Source organism: Hesperophylax consimilis, chromosome 6 (genome assembly GCF_061612785.1).
Source record: "Hesperophylax consimilis isolate HC1 chromosome 6, BYU_Hcon_1.0, whole genome shotgun sequence".
NCBI classification, from domain to species: domain Eukaryota; kingdom Metazoa; phylum Arthropoda; class Insecta; order Trichoptera; family Limnephilidae; genus Hesperophylax; species Hesperophylax consimilis.
Window position 1 is genome coordinate 18,826,907 of NC_142841.1, and position 23,757 is coordinate 18,850,663.

At 31.1% G+C, this 23,757-nt stretch overlaps 1 protein-coding gene across 1 annotated transcript; it reads right to left on the bottom strand.

Moving 5' to 3' along the window:
• Nucleotides 1-17,959: 17,959 nt before the first annotated feature.
• On the bottom strand, nt 17,960-23,350 carry LOC149423014 (uncharacterized). The gene is made up of 2 exons (XM_089632808.1): nt 23,270-23,350; nt 17,960-18,550 (listed from the first exon to the last, which is right to left on the bottom strand). Exons 1-2 carry the CDS (start codon nt 23,326-23,328, stop codon nt 18,244-18,246), a joined length of 366 nt encoding a protein of 121 aa, XP_089488934.1. The 5' UTR covers nt 23,329-23,350; the 3' UTR covers nt 17,960-18,243.
• Between the last annotated feature and the right edge of the window lie 407 nt (nt 23,351-23,757).

Genomic DNA, 23,757 nt, shown 5'->3' on the forward strand with positions numbered 1-23,757 from the left:
CAGTCAGCCTTTATCAAAAATTTTGTGAGGGTAGGCTACTTTTTTCAAATGTAATGTTTTTCCAAACAATGTTAATAATAATGATATTTTTTAGTGTCTTTGATTTGATCAATATTAAAAAAAAAACATCCTGCAATCTGCCTGTGCTTAGGTCCACATATTAAAAATTTATATGGTTATGTTTGTTTTGTTCAGGTTAAGTTTGTTATGCAAGTTATAAATGATTTGTTGAGATTAAGTATATTATGTGGGTTATAAATGATTTTATTATTATTATTATTGTAGAAAGCAATCACATTGTGGTTTGACATATTTAAAATGAAATAAAATAATTTTTGTTTTAAAACCACGAGTTTTTAATATTTTTTTGAACCGACCGGTTATAATTTGTACCCTGAAGATGCTTGAGTAAAGCGAAACCGGTCGGTTCAAAAAATTATTAAAAACTCGTGGTTTTAAAACAAATATTATTTTATTTCATGTTTTTATAAATGATTTGTTCAGGTTAAGTATGTTATGTAGGTTATAAATGATTTATTCAGGTTAAGTATGTTACATAGTATAAATTTTTTGTTCAGGTTAAGTATGTTATGTAGGTTATAAATGATTTGTTCAGGTTAAGTACATTATGTAGGTTATAAATTATTTGTTCAGGTTAAGTATGTTATTGTAGTGTTTGGTGTTTGCGCTCGGGTAGCTTCGGGTTCTACCGAAGATAACCGAACGCTACTAGAGGCCTTGGATTACATCGTCGGGTGGCGGGAAGCCATTCTGTCGCTAGGCGGCCTTCAGGCAACTTGTTACTTGTATTGTCAGTTTATTATATTCCGATTAAACAACCTCCGTATATCTGTATCTACGACTATCAATAATATATATTACCAGATCCCTATCCTCGTTATAATACTGGAGATTAAGGGTCCAGTATTATATCCTGTAAACATCAATACGTCAGGTTATAAGTGATAGTTTCAGGTTAGGTATCTAATGCAGGTTATAAATAATTATGTTAGGTGAAGTGAAATTAAATAATATTATGGTGATGCATCGATTGCCTTAAATCATAAAATACTACCAAAATAGTTGTGTAGGTCGATAGGTAGGTGTCATTGGCTTGTGTTCTATAGAAAAGGCATGTAAATGACCATTGGCAGGAAAAAATGAACACATCTACGCATTACATATAAAATATATAGTTTTTAATTTAGGTACATCATTTTCGAGACAAACAAGACTTACCAATTCACAGCTTGCAAAATATGTTACAAATGATGGGATGTATAACTAAGTTAGTTAGAAATTTTAACAAAATTAAGTGTAGTGCTGTTATATTTTGTTAGAAGTCAACTTGAGTAGAATTCTCTCGTCTGAACCGAAAATACATTATACATATACAAGCTATTGAAAGAGTACAAAATAAATTCTTACATTTTCTATGTTTAAAAGTGGGTTTTTCGGCATTTTTATTTAACTACAACTCTCTTTTAAGCGATATTATATGCTTAAATTGTCAGATAGAAGGATTTTCACAGAGTGGCTATTTATATATAAAACTCTAGGTGATGCATTTTAAAGTCCAGAATTAATTTCAGTGCAGAAGTTCTGGGACTAACTACCATAAATATTCCTGACTGCCCAGAATACTAATGGAGGGGAATAATCATACCGAGTCAGTGGAAATCTTCAATTTATCACTTGCCAAATACAAAAGATTGTCACTGAGGCAGTTCAGTTCAGCATAATAAATACTCTATAATTTTTACCATTCATTTGTAAAAAAACCCCTAAAAAGGGCGTTAATATAAAAAATATATATTTTTATAAACTGTAATACCAACGACATTCCCAATCTTCAATTCGATATCGATTTTATAGATAAAAATATACTGATATTTCAGCCATTCTCTGTTTGTTTCCATCAATATCGATGTGCCAATTGCTTTTTATTTTCCATTTCTATAAATCTATCCTATTTGGTATTGAATTGCTAGCCATAGTAATAAAACATGTTTCGATAAGATAATATTTTCACGAGTTAATAATTTTTCTTCTCTATTTTACCTGCAAAATTGATTTGATATAATATTTGGTTTTTGCTTAAAGATAATTAAGAAATATTATTTTTAATCGTGCCATCGGTTATGAATTAGACCGCACGTCACTATTCAGTTTACACATATCAAATTTAACACAATTTTGAAATAAAAGAGCTTCATGTACCCACTAAAATTCAATGAAACTTATTGAAACATTAATGATTGGTTTGTTCGATAAATTTGTGAGTTGCACTCATCATCGCTTTTAAATTTAAATTTTCAATTATTGCGCTCAACACGGCATTCATATTTTTCAATATTCATCGAAAAAGAGGGTGACCAAAGTTTGCATAAAACGTGTAACACAATTTAAATTGGTTCTTTTTAATACCAAAGCAAAAACATTAATTTTTCAATATTCACTAATATAATAATTATCTTAATAAACTAATAAATTTTATTTATATTTAAGGTTGGTACTTCTACGACAGTCTGCACAAGACAGTCGTAGCAGGCCGCATATTAATTTATTACAAAATTTAAATATACTGCAATGAATTTACATATACAATTAATATATAAATAATTGTAAATATATTCATTAGGCTCCGTGGTCTACGGTCTAGTGGTAAGGATACTTGTCTAGGGAACTGGTTCTTGTAGAACTTTTATTTAAACATAATATATAATATTTGATCGGTCGGTGGCTGAGTTGACATCGCGCTTGGGTACCACCCAGGCGTAGTGTGTTTAATTCCTCGGCTGCCTCCATCACAATACAAGCAACATTTTCCGCTTTCTGTGGTGGTTCGTAACCCGGGAATGTTTATTTTTTTTTTTAAATAATACAGTAGCTACTACCCGGTTTCGCCTGAGTTACAACACGGTTGTGAAGATTTTTAGTAATTTCTATATTTATTCATTTATTATCAATATTAAGTTAGCTCACATCGTCGTGTGTGCTAATAGTTTTAGATAGATATAAAAATTTATAGTAAATGGCAAACAATGGATCTTTAAATAGGTACATATTATGACACAAAAAAACAAAGATTAGTATTTGAGGAAAATATGTTTTCTCAATTCCTCTTTAAACTTAAACATTATCTCAATCTCAGTAACTTGCTTTGGGATTTTGCTAAGCAATTGGAAGGCCTGGTTCAGGCCTTATGTTGTGATGGATGCTACGGTACATGAGAGATTTCTTAATAAATTAATTTTATTGAAAAAGCGGTAGAAGATTCACGACTGCAAATACTACATTTCGTGAATTTTTGCTGCATCGAACCAACTTTCATGGTTTCTATAATAGTTTATGACAGCCAGAAGTAGGTACGAATATATATAAGTTGCATACCCTTCATAATATACATATGAAGGCACCTATGTATAAAAATGTGGAAACATATTATCAATATTTAGGTAAATTATATGGCCATTCCTTCTGCATATCAAATATCGGTTTTGATACCACCAAAGATACAACTGCGAAACAGTACATTCCATTTGATAAGTTTAGTGCTAATAAATTCTTCGGCCCTGATTTATAACTCATAAAATAAACCGCCAGCATGTGGCTGAACCGGGACGAATTATCCTAGAATGTAATAATACTCTAAATTCTACCACAAAATAGGCCCCGAAATGAACAATATTGTACTCTAACATGCGCGGTAAATAAATAAATATATGTAACGAGAATTTAGTAATTCTCATTCTAGTGGGGATATAAATCTGTGTAGAAATAATACTCGTATAATATAATATAAAAATACGTTAGTTAAATTAGTTAAGTAGTAAAAATAATCCGACTTAGAAAAAATTGCAACAAAACTCTACGTCTGCATAGTAGTCCTTGTTTAGTAAGTAGTCTGCGAGTAGGTACTGTTTCCATTGCTTTCAGAAAGATACTGTAGGATTTTGATTACTTTCATTGTACATAATTTGATGCAATGAAAACAGACTTTACTTTAATATCTCAAAATATCAAATGCCATATGTTTTTTCGATAAAAAAATCCAGTGATCTTTAATTACAACCTTCAAAACGATACTTTTAAGACATTAACACAAAGAAAAGACTTAGGCATCACTTTTAATTACATTCATTACATTCTTTATGTTCCACATAACGGAAATGTCTGCAAGGGCTTCCAAATGTTGGGGTTCATAACTAGGCTAAGTAGAAATTTCAACAGTATTAATTGTATTAAGCTGTTATATTTTGCCTTTGGTAAAAGTCGACTTGAATACAATTCTCCCGTCTTGAACCGACATTACGATATTTATCTAGCTATTGAAAGAATACAAAATAAAAATAAGTTTTTAAATGGGTATTTGAGAAATTTCGTTGAACTACAAGACTCATTTATTGAAATGAATATGCTTAAATTGTCTGACAGAAGGATTTTGACTGACTTTGTATTTGTATATAAAATTCTAAATTATGCATTTGATAGTCCAGAATTAATTGCATTGCTAAATTTTCGGATTCCGCTGCGTAAAACTAGAAGTGGGGATTTATTTCAGTGCGAAAATTCTTGTACTAACTACCATATGTATTCCTCATTACCCACAATACTTACGGAGGGAAATAATTATACCGAGTCACTAAATATCTTTAATTTATCACTTAACAAATAGATTTTTTTTTACTGAGACAGTTCAGTTATGATAGTAAATATGTACTGTATTAATACATATTTTTTACTATTTATATGTAAAAGCCCCTAAAAATTGCGTTAATAAAGTAATACATAAATAATAAGATCTACAAAAACACACAGTAAATTTTTCATTTCCAAACAGAAATATTTTTTTTTGTAAATCATAAATAAATTCCTAAATATTATTGACAAGATAATAAAACATTATATATAATACTACGTCTTCAGAAAAACATAGAATTTTTTTGCTGACGTAAGCAGAAAAATCATCAAATACACTTATAACCTTACTAATAAACGTGTTATAAAAAAATAAAATTTTACACAGCTACTAAGGACCTAGGAATATAACATCTTATAATCTAAGTCGTATTTTGTTAAAGTTTGAACTCATTTTAAATATAGGTTAAAACGCATATAATTAAATTAAAACCGGAATTCATTTACTTTTGAAACCCTCATTAATTAGATCTACGTAGATAGTTGAAGAAACTTCGTTGTTTAATATAAACAAATTACTTTTAAGTACTAGCTTTATACGACGTATTACAAAAAACTTTAAAAAAATGCATAACTGCTAGGTATTTGTATAACTTTTCATGAACGTTTTCTTTGGTTTGTTGGTGTAAATAAATTGATGCGTCATTGATACGCTAAAAGCACTATTTAAAATAATGAATATTTTTAACAATGAGTTCAGACGTCATTATTTCGCTCAGCCTTTTAGTGAACAGTAATTACTTTGAACAAAATGCCAAGAAGTATATCTAATGGATTTTTAATTGTGCACGCATTACCGTCAATTCCCGACAAAAAATTTACAGCCGGAGGCGGCCATTAACATTCCTGTGGACAGATCACAGAAAAATTAATATCCCCCGGTAAAACGCAAATAATAGGCAGGTACATGTTGAAAGGGACTGGTCCGTTTAATGAAATATGTTCCTAATCTTTTACTGTAAATTTGAGAGATTGATGAATTTTGTTTGAAATTAAATTGAAAAACACATATTCACCACAATGTACAATTTTTACTCAGTTCACTAAATTTGTATTCATTTATTTCTCCATTATTTCAATTAACTTTAAATTAATAAACCGATACATAGGAAGTGGTTTACTGCGTATTTCAGCTTGGGAGTGATTTATTTATACACAGCATTCTTTAGCAGAATTCGTAGCGAGGAAGCTCATATCTAGCAAAAAATGTTTACAAACGAACTATTACAAAAATTATAAAAATGTGCATTGAACATTCAGAATTGAGGTTTTGCTTCATATTTGAGTTTGAAATTTGTTTTTTTTTTGAAAAAAACACCAATTTCCAAAGGAAAAACTACACAAGTCATTTAATAACATTTAAAATATATTTATAATATTAAATTTTTGATTTCTATCTGTGATTTTTTTTTTCTTTTATTATGATTTCAGATCTAAAAACAGCTATATTGATACATACCTACATTTCAGAAATACATAAAAACATCGTTGATACATCATGCCAAAATAAGATACAATTTTTGTTTATGACATTAATAATCTACAGCGTACAGATATAAAATTACTATAAAAACGTTTCCATAAATCCTAAATTTTTTATTGCGAATCAAATTATTATGTATTTCACCAAGAAAATATAATATATGTAGCCTTCTAGGTAACACAAATCTTTTATAAATATGTTTCAAGACAGATTCTGCCTGTGTCGTACAAAGTAATCTGAAAAACAACACACAAAGGACATCATAAAAACAAGAACAAAACATTTACATTCTTTTATCATAAGTTGTTAAAACTTTCAAAGTTTTACAGCAAATAAGTAAAACTTTTTAATGTTCTTTATGTTTTTCTTATATCGTATACTTACTTTAAATTGCCGTAAGAAAGCTTGATATATTGTGAGGCAATTTGCTTGTCTAGCTTTTGGAGAAAAAAAAAACTAACGATTTATGTGATTTTGAATTTATGGATAACGGTTCCAACTTTGTATCCGTAAGTTAAACAAAACAATGAAATGTATCTCCGATCTACGTAGTTGCTTTGCTTAATGACACAGAAAATAATATATGCCGGTGTAACACTTAGTGGTAATGCGATACTGACAAAATCAATAGATAAATAATAATATTATCTTTGTTAAACTGATAAAGGGAGCAATAAGTATGGAGAGAACGATGAAAATATTATTCACATATAAAATCATGGGATATTATATTTGTGGGATTTGTGAAGCAGAAAGTATTTTTTGAATATTTGCCTCTGGATCACATTGCCTATCATAAATAAATATTGCAAATTTTCTTTTTAAAATAGGAGAGGTCGGAAACATTTCGAATGAATACCGTTAGTAAATTATTTGTAAAAGAATTAAACAAAATAAATTCATATTTCATGTATAGAATTATTAATTAAATATTTTTCTGACTAGGTAAGTACCTACTCGTCTACAAACAATCATCAGTTCCAATTTTTTGAAAAATCAAAGTATTATGAGTTCTTATGCAGAAATATTTCACATCACAGAAGGTTAAAATTAGTATGTTGAATTATTACAACTAATCATTGTAATACTGAAAAATCGTAATGTTATTTCTACCCAACAATAAGCTTCCAGAATGTGAATAAAATCCAGGGGCTGGTATTGCATGTGCAAGTTTTGAAGGTTGTACCACACGATTGAAATATGAACCAGGGATAAGTAACTACTTAAGAAGGTAAAATACACTTCAAAGTTACATATTATTGAAGAAAACGATAATAATCTTAAAGTCACGGTTATGAAAAATAGGTTTATCGCAACTAAATATAAATAAGTTGCGAACATGTTAATTTTAACATGGTTACTTTATCATTATTAACACTTGGTTTTATGAAAACACATTAATTTAATATATAAGTTTCAACGTTGCATACATGCACAATGCACATTATTCTTTACTTACAGTGATCTTGTTGTAATATACTATGAAGCATATTATCCATTATTTCATTAATGTTGTGCTTGTCTGTAATTAGTGATAGTATCAACCATGTTAAATGGAATTGTATTTGCGAGAGCTTTGATATGAATCACTGTTGACAAACCTAAAAAAAAAAGAAATAAGTTAAGAAATTATTTAAAATGAACATTTCCGAATTTTATAATTATATTTGCCAATCAACTTTAAAACGTTTTATGAAAATTGTTATTTATTTATTTATTGATACATTATAAGTATTTTTTTAGAAAGTATTATTTGGTAATGTAGGCCTCACTGGGTGTTTTAACCGTGCTGAGGCCCCCATTTCAAAAATGTGTGCTACAAATATGTATGTAAATAAAATGGACTGAAATGCTAAATTAAACGAATTTAAATGAAATGTTAAGAAATAAAATAAAATAAGTAAAGTAAAGTAAATTTATAAAAATAAAATAATTAAGGCAGTTATAAAAACTAAGCAATATTAAGGTCCGGTTATGTATAATATGTGAACTATTTAAGTATATTATTTGTTCTTTTAAATTAAACATATTTGGCTTTCAACAAAAATATTATAATTGCAAGAATATTAAACTAACAAATTTCCTGTGAAGCAATTTTAATGCCTTGGGAAATATGACCATGGTTAAAATGGAGCTTTTGGCAGATTTGATAGATTTTCACGGCAAAAAGTAATAGCGTATTTTATTTTTAGGGTATTATGCCGTGTTTCGCTTCCTACATCTTTAGTAGAAGTTTCGGTTAGCGTCATATTACTACAGTTATGTCGCAATAAATCTGATAGATTTTTCAAAAAAAATTTCATTAATTGCCAAACCCAAGTTTCTAACTTACCTTTGTGTTTTTATTCGATATATAATATTATGAATAACTCTATTCAAATACGTAAGCTTTGTGTACTTATTAATGGTTTAAAATGTAAATTCTCTTCATCTCTCCACACAAATTCTTCCGGATTGAGGACGGATTGTTTCACAGAATTTGAATAATTCATCAAATTTCAAAGACAATTTTCAAATTCTGTAAAAGTTCTATTCAAGTTCTGTTATTATATCATAACGGGCCAGTTTTTTCACAGGAATGAAATATTAACAGCATGAAATAATAACAGAATTAAATAATAACAGTATGAAATAGTAACAGAATTAAATAATAACAGAATGAAATAATAATAGAACTTTCATACAACTTAAAAATTTACTTTGAAATAAACCGTCCTTAATATTTTTTGTAATTATTACTAATTCAGATCCCAGACAAAATTACCAAGACATTTTAAGGGCGTAAGTAATAGGTACATTAACTATGTATAATTTAATACTTAGAAACTTATAACTGTGAATGTCCATGTAAATAAATAAAGACTCATGTTTTAAAAAATCCACTTAAAATTCGCCGACGTTAATGATGTTTTCCAAATTTCAACCAATAAGCTAAAGCAATTTCTCCAGAAGGTCAATCCTCCATTGATACATATTCCGCTTAATCGAAGATTGCAAGCTAACAAACCAAATAAAATATATGTTTAAATTCCCACTATCATCACTACCACATGACTTATATAATAAGATAAAGTGGTTATTTTAACACCGAACTGCATTTGCCAAATAATCAAAATCAAAGGATATTTTAAAACCTTAGGATGATGATTATTAAAAAAGGTGCTAAAAACGTGGGTTTACTATCTCTCGTTAGTTGCCGCTTTCACTGAAGGCTCTATGCAAGAAACGCTTAGGACACCGTCTCACAAAAGCTCGCAAACTAACAACACCCTTTTACTTCGCCAGCCAAATCTGATACGATTCATTAAACTAATGGCGCTTTAATATTTCACATCGGCCTGATTAAAACTTCCGGGAGAAGGGAACTCTTCGAACCCGTCTCGGCTGGATCTTTGTCCCTGGGATGGGCCAATAAGATGACGAAAGATGAAGTATAACGGAGGCTGGGCGAAAGATGCAGTAGAAGTATAGCATACTAAAACAGTACCTATTACAGGGGAATGAAAACTTTTTTGGAAAGTTTTGAAATAAAAACATGAAAAAAACTTGTGTAAAATAAATTGTTCTCTTCCGTTTCATTCGACGTAGAAATTACTCGAATAACACATTTTTTCAACATAAAAATAATAATTATGAAATTAAGAAAAAATGCCTACTATTAACGTTGTGAGATTGTAATCACTTTCTCACTTTTAATGAATTATCCTTGAAAACCACGGTTATTATAATTGTAGGATTGATAATTGCATGTTAGCTAAAAATCACAGACCTTTAAAAATAAAAAAAATCTTACTTTATCAAGATTAACGTTAAAAAATTAAAACAAAAGAAATATACATTTCTGATATAGAATTGAAATAAATCTGTGGTTTAAAACATTATATTATAGGTATGTTCTTTATCGCTTGTCTGAATTCTTGACATGATACACATCAATTCCAATTTAAAAGTCAACAATTATAATTGTTTTTACTAAAACATTTTTTTTTCTTTCTTTCGTAAAATATATTTGTAAACAGTTTTTTACATGCTTTTCGACTACCATTAAAACAAAAGAAATATACATTTCTGATATAGAATTGAATTGACACTAGACACTTGTCCGTATTATGGTAGTCGAAACTAAACAGGTAGGTACCTACTTAATGACTTGTCTGAATTTTTGACACATCATTATTAATTTTAAAAGAGTTCATCAAAGAACCTATTTTGAATTAAAGATAAAAAAGGTTGGGTTTTATTTTAATCAATTTAATATGGTTGAAACTTCCGGTAAAGGTCACATCATAGGTACTAACAAGACTAAATATTCCGTCAATTCTAACTGTTACAGTAATGGCCTCGTTAAATTAATGATACCAAGAAATATAATTGATAAGTTTTATTCTTTCAGTTACAATAATAATACAACAGAGTGATATCGTGTTCTGCTCATCTCCCGACATAATTATAAAAAATATTTGTTAAAAAGTGTTCTGTGAACCCAGAACGGATTAAAGTGGCGACTGTGCTTTATCCTACGTATATTCATCCAGCCGTCCCTAATCAAAAATACACGAATCTGTTCTAAATGATCTATTTAAAAACATCATTCAAACTGTGACATTTGACATTTATTTTACAAAGTGTAACAAAATCAACCCACATAAAAATATTTCCCTATAGATATTTAAATCAAGACAGTGAAAATTAAAATATATAAATGAAATAAATTAAATTGTTATGTCCAGTGCATACCAGATCAGTTAAATAAGTTAAAAAAGCAAATTTCACTATAACCTTTATTTATTTATTTTCGTTTTTATTTAACGCCATCTGTGTCTGCGAGCAATAACAAGAACATTATTACAAACATTACAAATCTATTAGCTCGATCACCACACAGAGGCCGCACTAACCACCGAATCCTACTCTATTCCGAATATTTATCTAAAAAAAAATTAAAAAAGCGAACCAACAATGAATTGCGAAGCCTGCCTAAACCTTATCACCAAAAATGACCATGCGCTCACGTGTGCCACTTGCAACATCGGTTTCCATAACAATTGCTTAAATATCACAGACATCAATTTCAAAAAAATGTCATTAAAAAATAAACAAATTTGGAAATGCCCAAAGTGCAAAAGCAGACCGAACTCACCTGCTACATCGTCCGCTACATTCGGATCAGAAGCCGACTCCTTATATAATCGTCTCACTAAACATTTTGATGACAAAATTTTTGAAATAAAACAAATGTTTGAGGAGGAAATTAATGACCTCAAAAAAAGCAGTGAATTCATCTGTAAACAATATGAAGACATGCTATTAAACCTCAAACAAGTACAGGACATTTATAAAGAATCTAAATTCCTACGTGAGGAAAACGAAAAAAAAAACAACAGAATCTCTTCCCTGGAAAGTAGACTCGCGGATTTAGAACAAGTCAAACTCTCCGACAGCGTGGAAATAGCGGGTGTGGACTTACGGACGGGAGAACAACCCGCGGAGGCCGTTCTTCGGGTAGCTGGCTCGCTAGGACTGCCCCTGCAACTACAAGACATCCGCATGGTGACCAGGACCCAAGATCGCAGGCGGAACACCCCGGTCAAACTACACATTGCCTTGTACAGCCAAAAAACAAGGGAATCGTTACTCTCGCTAAAGAAAGAGGCCAAAACCTTAAACCCAACCTCTCCTATCTTCATCAATGAAGTACTCTCTCCTTACTTCAAGGAACTGATGTGGAAAACGAAGCAAAGGGCCAAAGAAACCCTTTATCAATTTGTATGGTTCAAATCTAATAAATTGCTTGTCCGCAAAGCAACTGGGGAAAAAATAATAGAAATAAAACATGAAAATGATTTGAAAAAAATGGGGATTCAACTGTAGATAACTGAGCATTCTATTATAAACTTCCTGTATTGCAATAAATCATAATGGCAGAATTATTTAACACATTGCAATCATTGCAACTATATTATTCCCCTACAAGTCCCATTTCATTAATTATTTCTACCGATTTTGTTTACAAAAATCTTTCTAATTCTTTTTATTATCCAAATTATTTTAACACCAAATTTTACTGCTCTAAATGTATTTATTACCAAAACCATTTTAATTATTTTAACATCAAACCTTATCATTCTAAATGTTTTTTTTACCCAAATTATTTAAGTTATCTTATCATAAAATTTGTTTGTTTTAAATGTTTTTATTACCCAAATTATTTTAATTATTTTTCCATCATTTTCTATTATAACCCAAATTATTTTAATTATTTTTCTTTCATTTTCTATTATAACCCTAATTATTTTAATTATTTTTCCATCATTTTCTATTATAACCCAAATTATGTTAATTATTTTACCATCATTTTCAATTATAACCCAAATTATTTTAATTATTTTTCCATCATTTTCTATTATAACCCTAATTATTTTAATTATGTTTCCATCATTTTCTATTATAACCCAAATTATTTTAATTATTTTACCATCATTTTCTATTATAACCCAAATTATAACCCAAATTATAACCCAAATTATCTTTACATTTTTACCTTCAAATTTTATTGTTTTAAAGGTCTTTCAAAGTATTTTAATTATTTTTACTTCAATTTCTATTTTTCCAATGGTTTTTATTACCCAAAGTATTTTAACTATTTTACCATAAAATTTTATTATTTTAAATGTCTTTACTACCCAAACTATTCTGATTATTTTATCATCAAATTCTATTATTCTAAATGTTTTTATTACTCTAATTATGTTAATCACTTTACCATAAAATATTATTGCTCTAAAGGTTTTTATTATCTAAAGTTTTTTAAGTATTTTTCCATAAAATTTTATACCTTTAAACCTTTTTATTATCCAAAGTATTTTAATTATTTTACCTACAAATTTATACCTTTAAAGGTTTTTATTATCCAAAGTATTTTAAATTATGTTACCATCAAATTTTATGGTTTAAAAGGATTTTATTATCCAAAGTACTCTAATTATTTTAGCATGAAATTTTATGTTTCTAAAGGTTCTTATTATCCAATGTATTTTTATTATTATTCCATCAAATGCTATTGTTTTAAATGTTCTAACTATCAAAAGTATTTGAATTATTTTAACATCAATTTTTATTGCTCTAAAAGTTTTTATTACCCAAATTATTCAACTTATTTTTCCATCAAATTAGATTGTACCAAAGGTTTTTATTATCCAAAGTATTTGAATAATTTTACTGTCAAACTTTATTGTTTTAAAGGTTTTTATTATTCAAAGTACTTAAATTATTTTCCTTTAAAATTTTATCCTTTTCAAGGTTTTTATTATCCAAAGTATTTTCATTATTTTACCATCAAATTTTATGATTTTAAAGGTTTCTATTATCCAAAGTACTGTTATTATTTTACCATCAAATTTTACTGTTATAAATATTTTTTATTATCCATAGTTTTTGAATTATTCTATCATCAAACTTTAAGGTTTAAAGGGATTCTATTTTACTATCCACAGTATTCTAATTATTTTACCATGAAATTTTATGTTTTAAAAGGTTTTCATTATCCAATGTTTTTTTATTATTATACCATCAAATGCTATTGCTTAAAATGTTTTAATTATCCTAAGTATTTGAATTATTTTACCATCATTATTACCATATTACTTTATTGTTCTAAAAGTTTTTATTATCCAAATTATTCAACTTATTTTTCCATCAAATTATATTGTACCAAAGGTTTTTTTTATCCAAAGTATTTGAATAATTTTACTGTCAAATTTCGTTGTTTTAAAGGTTTTTATTATTCAAAGTACTTAAATTATTTCCCTTTAAAATTTTATGCTTTTCAAGGTTTTTATTATCCAAAGTATTTTCATTATTTTACCATCCATTTTTATGTTTTTAAAGGTTTCTATTATCCAAAATACTGCTATTATTTTAACATCAAATGTAACTGTTTTAAATATTTTTTATTATCCAAACTCTTTGAATTATTTTACCATCGAATTTTATGGTTTAAAAGGATTTTATTTTATTATCCAAAGTATTCTAATTATTTTACCATGAAATTTTATGTTTTTAAAAGTTTATATTATCCAAAGTATTTGATTAATTTTACTCTCAATTTTTACTCCTATACTACTCATTATATACCACCACTAGCAAAATGTGTGAACTTTATATGGATCAACTTATGTAACTTCGCAACCGCAACATGATCACTCAACTTAATATTGATACAGAAACATTTAACAACTCAGAACACACTTTTGACAAAGCGACAGAATTTAATTCTCTGTTCACAGAAAAACACAACTTAAACATAATTTCCCAAAACATTAGAAGTATTCGAAAGAACTTCGATAATTTCTCGATCCTCTTAAACGAAATAAACATAAGCTTCGACATTATTATCTTGACTGAATGCTGGTTAGACGATTCGTACACAAACCTAAACTTAAAAGACTATACAACTCTCCATTCCACTAAACATCTAAATCAAAACGACGGTATAGTAATCTTTGCCAAAGATTCACTAAACCCATCAATAACAGAAATCAACCTAACCGAAGCAAACTGTATCAAAATCTCCCTCGGAACAGACATCTCCATATTTGCCGTCTACAGACCCCCATGCTATAACAATCTCTCACCTTTTTTCAACTCCTTAAATAAACTTCTCGAAAAAAATAAAAAAACACAACAATTAATTATTGCAGGGGATATGAATATTAACTTACTAAACGGGCAACCAATAACCACAGAATACTTAAGTCTACTTACTCACTATGGATTAAATTCGACAATCAACTCACCAACAAGAATTACGTCAAACTCTGAATCCTGTATTGACCATATATTTGTTAAAACTAGGAAAAAAACATCTTCATCCATTATTCGATCAACGGTCACAGATCATTTCACTACTACACTAAGCATACATCATAACGAGAAACAAAAAGATGAAAAAAACAACTCCGTACAAGACAAAATTAATTTTAAGTGCCTAATAGAGGACATACATAAGGAATCTTGGTCAAATGTAATAAATGAACCCGACCCAAACAACGCGCTGAACACATTTATGAACACAGTTGGAACCTACATTGCTAAACATACAACAAAAAATACCCCGAAAAACTACTCACATAAAGAAAAAAAAATAACACCCTGGATCACGAAAGGATTAGTAAACAGCATTCATAAAAGAGACACAATGCACATGCAAGTGCGCAAAAACCCATATGACGACAAACTAAAAAATAATTACCTGCTATATAGAAACCTTTGTAATAAATTAATCAAACAAGCCAAATACAAGTACTACAAAAAAGAAATAAAATCCGCCAAAAATGATCCCAAAAAAATCTGGAAAATCGTCAAAGATATTACTTTCTCCAATCCGAAAAAAGACTCGAAGATCAAAGTACTGTTAATAAATGGAAACAAAACTCTTACAAAAAATGAACCTGGTAAAATAGCTAATTTTATTAACTCCCAATTTGCAAAAGTCGGATCTAACTTAGCTGAAAAAATTCTTCTAAAAAACGGCACAACAGAAGACTCTTTAACCAAACTATCCTCTACCATACAACCAAATCATTCGTTTTATGCTCACAAAATAACTAAAAAGGAAATCTCAGATTTAATTATTTCTCTCAAACCAAATTGCGCTGTGGGCCCAGATAACCTCTCCAATCATATACTGATTAGTCTCCGAGAACATATACTTATACCACTTCAACATATTTTCAACCAAAGTTTCAGCCTCGGCATTGTCCCCGATCACCTAAAAATAGGTTGTATTACTCCAATACATAAATCGGGAGACAAAACGCTTATCTTAAATTACAGACCAATCACTCTGCTAAATTCGCTATCGAAACTACTAGAAAAAACTATGAAAAAAAGACTGCTCGCATACCTTGATAAACACAAACTGATCTCCACCCGTCAATTCGGGTTTAGAGCGAAAATGGGAACAGAAGACGCCTTATCGGAACTAACCACCTACATAGTGAAAAACCTAGATGGCGGTTCAAAGGTGTTAGGAGTGTTCTTAGACCTAGCAAAAGCTTTCGACACCATCTCACACAAATTACTCCAACAAAAACTCAAAAACATTGGCATAACAGGTCCACCACTAAAATGGTTCATTAGCTACATTGAAAATAGACAACAAATTGTAAAAATAAATAATCAAGAAAGTGACAAAGTAGGCAACAGGTATGGAGTACCCCAAGGCAGCGTCTTGGGTCCCATACTGTTTCTCATCTACATTAACAGTCTAACTGAGATAAGCTTAGGGAACATAGAGTACAAAGTAATCAGTTATGCAGATGACACTGTAATTTTATTCAAAGCCCAATCATGGGAAAACGTCTTCAAACACACGGAAACAGGGATGACTGAAGTAAATAGATGGCTAATAAATAATCTACTGACACTAAATATTTCTAAAACTAAATACTTAACTTTCAGTAAAACATTAGCTGGTCAGCCAGATAGTCACCCACAACTTCATCTTCACCCCTGCACAGTTACCTCATTAACTAACTCACGCTGTGTTTGTGACAAAATTGATTATGCGCAAAATATTAAATATCTCGGTTTAACTGTTGACAATAACTTAAAATGGGATCTCCAAATCAACCTAATTACAAAAAAAATACGGAAACTCTCTTACATCTTCAAAACAATTCGAAACATTATGTCACTACCTCAGCTAAAAAATATATATTTTGCACTCTGTCAAAGTATTCTTATGTATGGTATTTCAGTATGGGGAGCAGCAGCAGAGACTCATCTCAAATCACTTAAAATTAATCATAAAACAATAATCAGAATTATGTTCAGAAAGCCTTATCAACATCCGACAGAACAGCTAATGATCAACAATAACCTATTAGACATAAATAAACTATTCATAAAGAAGATCATCTACAAAAACTGCATAAAAATATCACCACACTTCATAACTCACTCGCAAAACACAAGAGCAAACACACACAATCAATTACAAGTACCATATATCAAATCAAATTTTGCCAAAAAACATGAATCTTACTTGGCACCACATATATTCAATAAGTTTGTAGCCCAAACAAAGACCTACGTCGCATCTAATAATTTGAATTGGGTATTCAAAAGATTTTTAAACTGGTTGAATGTCAAAGAAAGAAGAGAGATAAGTAATATTCTTAATATCTAAAATTATATATTTTCATTTTTCTACTCTGTTTCTAATTTCTGATTTTCCTCTTATTTTATTATTATTATTTTTACTATAATATTTATATTTCTTTTTTTTTCTTTTTTTACCACTTATTTGTTTTTATGTAATTAGAAATTGTTAGTTACCAGCCTCAGAACAGACTTTGTCTAGTGAGGAGGGTAAGGAGAAAAATCATGTATGTACATAACTAATAATAAATAAACGCCCGGGTTGCCGGCACTGAAATTGAATTGAAAAAAAAATTCTTTAGAAACACACATCACTGGTAACAAAAAACAACGACCCTCGAATTCCTTAATTATTTCATGGTTGTTATTGATCCGTTATTTAGAGAGAGAAGAGAAAGAAAATGGGCTTGCAAGCCTATTTATAACCTAATTCATTTGAATGTATTGGTATATATAATCAGAATTATTGCCCTTAGGGGAGACATCTGTCGGATATTTCAATTACTCAATACAGATACAGGTGGCATTTTCGTTTGGTTTGATTCTTGGCTAAAGTCTGAACATGCTGCCAGGGGACGGAAGAATTTATTTTTTTTACACATAAACAAAAAATAATTTTTTTAAAATAACCATAATATAAACAAAAATAATTTGAAAAATAAACATAATATAAATATGGACAAATTAATTTGAAAAACAATCATGAGATGAATATGAACAAAAAGTTCTAAAATAAGAGAATCATAATATGAACAAGTTAATTCGATGTTCCTAGGTCATCCTTCAGGTAGGTTGCTAATTCTTCTCCTTTTTATGACTGCTAGCAAAAATTTGATGGTCCAAGGTCATCCTTCAGGTAGGTTGTTGATTTTTCTCTTGTTTATGACTGCAGGAACTTATTTATTCAGTCCGGGGGGTACATCGGGCGTCCCTGTAGCAATGCTTGAATCCCTTTCCATGGGTAATAAACATATTTTGCTGATAGGTCTCTTAAATGTTCCTTGTGCGGTTTTGAGGGTAACCACCCGCACTTTCCCGTCAGCTCCAGGGTGAGTAGCTAGGATCCTGGCTAGTTTCCACATATTAGGCGGCAGGTTGTCCTCCTTTAGTATGACCATGTCGTCCCTTTCAATAGTCCTGAGGCCCTTGTCTTCCTTCCATTTGGTACGTCTTTGTAATTCTGCAAGATATTCCAGTTTCCACCTGCACCAAAATGTTTGAATCAGTGCATTTAATTTTTGATATTGATTCAATCGATTATATTGTATCTCCCGAACATCCTTCTCAGAGATAGAAGCTATCCCTCCGCCAATCAGGAAATGATTTGGAGTCAAAGGATTCAGGTCAGTCGGATCGTTGGACAGAGGAGTGAGCGGACGTGAATTTAAACAGCATTCTACCTGACACAATAAAGTATATAATTGTTCAAAGGTTAAACTTGAATTATCGGTTATTCTTTTTAAATGATATTTGGCGGATTTCACTGCTGCTTCCCAGAGTCCAGCGAAATTCGGTGACCGTGGTGGAATAAATCCCCACAATATTGACAAATCAGCTAAATATTTTTGAATCTTGTCATCAGATTTCTTTAACTTATCATACAATTCTCTCAGTTGATTATATGCTCCCTTAAAATTGGTCGCATTATCTGAATATATTTTAAAGGGTTTGCCCCTCCGCGCAATGAAACGTTTTAAACAATTTAAAAAGTTGTCAGTGGTGAGGTCCGTTACCAGTTCCAAATGCACAGCTTTCGTTGAGAAACAAACAAAAATGCATAAATAAGATTTCACCAATGGAGCCTTCCTGGTGATACCGCTTTTCATCATGATAGGACCTGCGTAATCAATCCTGGTAACCTCGAACGGCCTGCTAGGTGTTATTCTGTTTTCCGGCAAGTCACCCATGATAACTTGACTGGTTACTGGATTTTTTCTGAAACATACTATACATTTATGTAATATTTGCTTAACAGTGGTTTTTCCGGCAATCGGCCAGAACTGTAATCTCACTAGAGATAACAAAGTTTGTGTCCCTGCATGTAAATGTACATAATGAAGATGTCGAATAATTAATTCTGTTAACTTATTATTTTTTGGTAAAATTATTGGGTGTCGTTGCTGGTATGATAAATGTTTCGCCTTTGTTAGCCTGCCCCCGACACAAATTAATCCATTATTTATAAATGGATTAAGCGACAAAATAACGCTAAGTTTATCCAGTGAACATTTATTACTCAAAGCCCTGAACTCATCCTTAAAATGGTAGCGTTGAATTATTGCTATTAGACGATGCAATGTATTGTCCAGCTCCGGCACGCTTAACCTCCCGGTTAATTTACAGTTTTTTGTGTTACAATTATTAAAGAAACGCAATATATATGCAGTTACTCTTTTTAGCTTGTTGAGAGAGGAAAATTTTGAAAAGATGTCCCACTCCGTGACATTAGTAGACACGCATACCGCCTTGGTTTTTATCTCTGGAGGATTTATACAGGAATTTTCTGGCTTCGGCCAGTGATCGGCCTCTCTTATTAGCCAATCCGGATCCTTCCACCAAATATCTGCTTGTAATAGTTTGTTTGCTGTAACTCCTCTTGATAAAATATCAGCGGCGTTTTCCTGCGATGAAACATGTCGCCAATGGGCGGGATCGCCGGCCTCTTGTATCTCGGCAACCCTGTTGGCCACAAAGGTATTCCATCTAGCTGGCTGTCCTCTTATCCAGCATAGTGCGATGGTAGAGTCACACCAGTAGTATGTATCCACCTCAACCATGTTGAGTGCTTCTTTGATGTTTTTTAATAATTTCGTTAACAGCACCGCACCACAAAGTTCCAATTTTGGCAGGGATATGTTTTTTAATGGCGCTATCCTGGACCTGGAAGATATTAACTGAGAGTGCATCTTACCCTCGGCGTCCCTGGATACTAGATACGCACAGGCTCCGTAGGCCTTTTCCGATGCGTCGCAAAAACCATGGATTTGTAGGCTGTTTTGACCCCACAAGATTCTTCTCTTTATTTTCAACAGGTTTATTTGAGATAAATTTTTCATGTAATTTTCCCAATCTTTTAATATTCCCTCGGGTATTTCTTCGTCCCAGGAAGTCTTAGATATCCATAATCTCTGCATAATTAGTTTTGCTACAACCGTTACTGGTCCTAGCAGTCCTAAAGGATCGAACGTTGAGGCGATACTTGACAATATCCGCCGTTTGCTTTGTACGGTACATACTGGTTTTTTCACTACACATGAAAAGTAATCAAACTCACTGTTCCAGATTAATCCTAGTATTTTTTCTTCTTGGGGTTCTTTAGATATCAATCCTTGCATATCTTGACCTGGTTCGGAAGATAATTCTGCCACGTTCGATCTCCATTTTCTTAGATTCATCCCTGCAGATTTTAGTAAACTGATTACCTGTTGTTTTAGAAGGTGGCACGATTCAACGTCATTTCCTCCCGTTAATAGGTCGTCCATGTAAAAGTCATTTTCAATGACATTGCTTGCTATAGGAAATGAAAGTCTATTTTCAATACCTATTTGCTTCAGGCATCTTGTCGCCAGGAAAGATGACGGTCCTAATCCATAAGTCACTGTCCTTAGCTTGTAATGCTTCAAATCTTCATCCTGTGAAAAGCGCCAAACAATTTTCTGTAGATTGCGGTCGCTTTCCTGCACGTTTATCTGATGGTACATTTTCTCTATGTCCGCAGTTATGACTACAGGATGTTTTCTGAAATGTAAAATTTGCATATTTAAATCCTTTTGTATGTTAGGTCCGACCATCAGAGCATCATTAAGGGAAATACCAGAAGATGTTTTTGCCGATCCATCGAACACCACGCGAACTTTAGTAGTGGTGCTTGACTCCTTCATCACCGCATGATGTGGTAAAAAATATGATCTCGCATCGCATTCGGATTTTCGGCACTCTTCCATATGACCCAATTGTAAATATTCTCTCATAAACATGCTATATTGACATTTCAATTCTTTATTGGTGGAAAATTTTCTTTCCAATGTATGAAACCTTTTTTCAGCCATTGACAAAGAACTCCCTAGTTGGTCTATACAAGGGCGGGTTGGTAAGGCTACCGTAAATCTGCCCTCCGTGTCTCTACTATGACACTCTGTAAAGTTGACTTCGCAAGCCTTTTCTTCAAAATTCTGAGGTTTCATGGCATCCACCTCTTCTAGTTTCCAGAATCTTTCCATCTGGTTACCTATTTTATTAATGGCTAGATTACAATTAATTGATACTGGCCTTGTTTTAGTGATGATGTCGATCGCTCCGGAAACAATCCAACCGAGTTCAGTCCTTTGAATAGTTGGCCCGCCCTCCGTTAAGCGTATTCGATCATTATTCATTATTTCCCAAAAAACTTCCGCACCCAACAGGATGTCAATTGGAGACGTGACATTGAAATCCTTATCCGCTAGTTGCAAGCCAGATGGGATCTTCAACTCTTGTTTCCTGAAGGTCATTTGGGGTAGGTCGGTTGTTATAGCCTGCAATACTAAACAAGAAATTTTCTTATTATAATCACTATTCACTGCTATCATGTCAATTGTAACTCTTCGATTGATATGTGTGATGCGATTTTGTATTCCAGACACCGGCATATTTATTTTTTCTGTTTTTAATTTTAATTTTTTTGCAAAACTCTCTCTTATGAAATTCGATTGGGCGCCTGAATCCAATAATACCCTCGCTTTGTGTAAACGGTTGTCGCTACCTACGATATTCACGATCGCTGTAGATAATAAAATTATCTTTTCATTTTTATTTAATACCGTATGATTTGCCACTGATGTCGAGCTGTGTGCCTCTTCATTCGTGTTTTCACTATTTAATTCATTAACATGTATCAAAGTATTATGTTGATCACTTGCACAGATTTTACATTTGAATTTATTTTTGCAATCTTGTGTAAAATGTCCTACCCTCAAACATTTGAAACAGGCTCGGGCCTTTCTTAAAAATTCTAATCTTCCCTGGATATTTAATTTGAGAAATTTTTTACAATAATACACTGGATGATTTTCTTTACATAGGATGCATCCGTGTTTGGTTGCTATCAATGAGACAGACAAATCTTTCTTGCGATCATCACGTGCTGTAACATTCTTGTAGGTAGGCCTTTTTTCTTGCAAATTTGTGAACTCCAGTACCTCAACACGTTTGGTTAGACATGTAATAAATTCTTTCAACGTTGGGAGTGCACCATCTATTGGCTGCTCTTCCCAAAATCTACGAGTTGATCCATCCAATTTATTAGATATTAAATATATCATAATCGCGTCCCAGGAATCAACATGTAATCCTAGATTTTTTAACGCTTCTAAATTTATATTAGCCTGATCAATAATATGCCTTAACGCGACTGGACATTCTTGTTTCATATCTTTTAACTGAAATAAAGATGCAACATGCCTATGAACTATTATTTTTTTATTCGCGTAACGTTCCTGCAGTATCTGCCACGCAGATTCGTAATTGTCGTGCGATATGGTCAAGGAGGCAATCAATTTAGCTGCGTCTTTTTTAAGGCACGATTGTAAATAAAAGAATTTTTGAGAATTGTTTAACATATTATTTTGATGAACCAATGCTTTAAAGGTCTCAGCGAATTTAGCATACTCAGTAATTTCACCATGAAATTCAATAAGTTTCAAAGTTGGTAATTTAATTTCATATTTTTCATGATTTACTGAATTCAATAAACCTTTTGCTAATGCAAGTACAGAGAAATATTGATTTTCAAAGGATTCACGTTGACTTACGTGTTCTGCCTCGTCATCCGAAAGTTCTTCGATTTGAGATTGAATTTTTTCAAAGTCATCTAACAATTTTTCGACCTTTTGATAACGTAATTCTAGTTCCGTTTTATCGAGTGTCTTTAAAATATCATTAAACCTTGTCAATTTCGCTTTCAAAACTCCACGCTTGTTGATTAACTGCTTTAACTTTTCCATCTTTAATGGTAAATAATAAACAATTTAACTTTTAACCTCAAACAACTGACAGTTTACGAATGAAAACACGGCGGTGTTAGTAAAAATGCTTCTCAGTGCCAGGGCTGACAACCTTTTAAATCAGAACGGAACAACCACTCACCACTGACAACCTTTTAAATCAGAAATTCGCTGAAATTATTTTGTAGCGAGATTTTACCCGGTAATTTTGAATATTCGCGTGAATTATTTTTAATTAAATAAATCCAATGACAAAACTCTTACAATTGAGATGCTCATTTAACAATAATCGTATCAATTTGCAATGTAGGTAGCTATTAAAATTTTATGCAACTGAAAAATCAGAAACAACAATAATTTTTTTTAATCTTTGTTGCATATTTAAATATTTCATTTGGGATAATTTGAAATAGGAAGGATTCGGGATTC

Bases quoted from the DNA above. Each gene is read 5' to 3' on its own strand.
- LOC149423014 (XM_089632808.1), bottom strand. From the start codon at position 23,328: ATGGAAAAGTTAAAGCAGTTAATCAACAAGCGTGGAGTTTTGAAAGCG. The intron at 18,551-23,269 runs GTTTAATGATAT...ATTTTGGTGCAG, and splicing joins TTGAAAGCGAAATTGACAAG to GTGGAAACTGGAATATCTTG.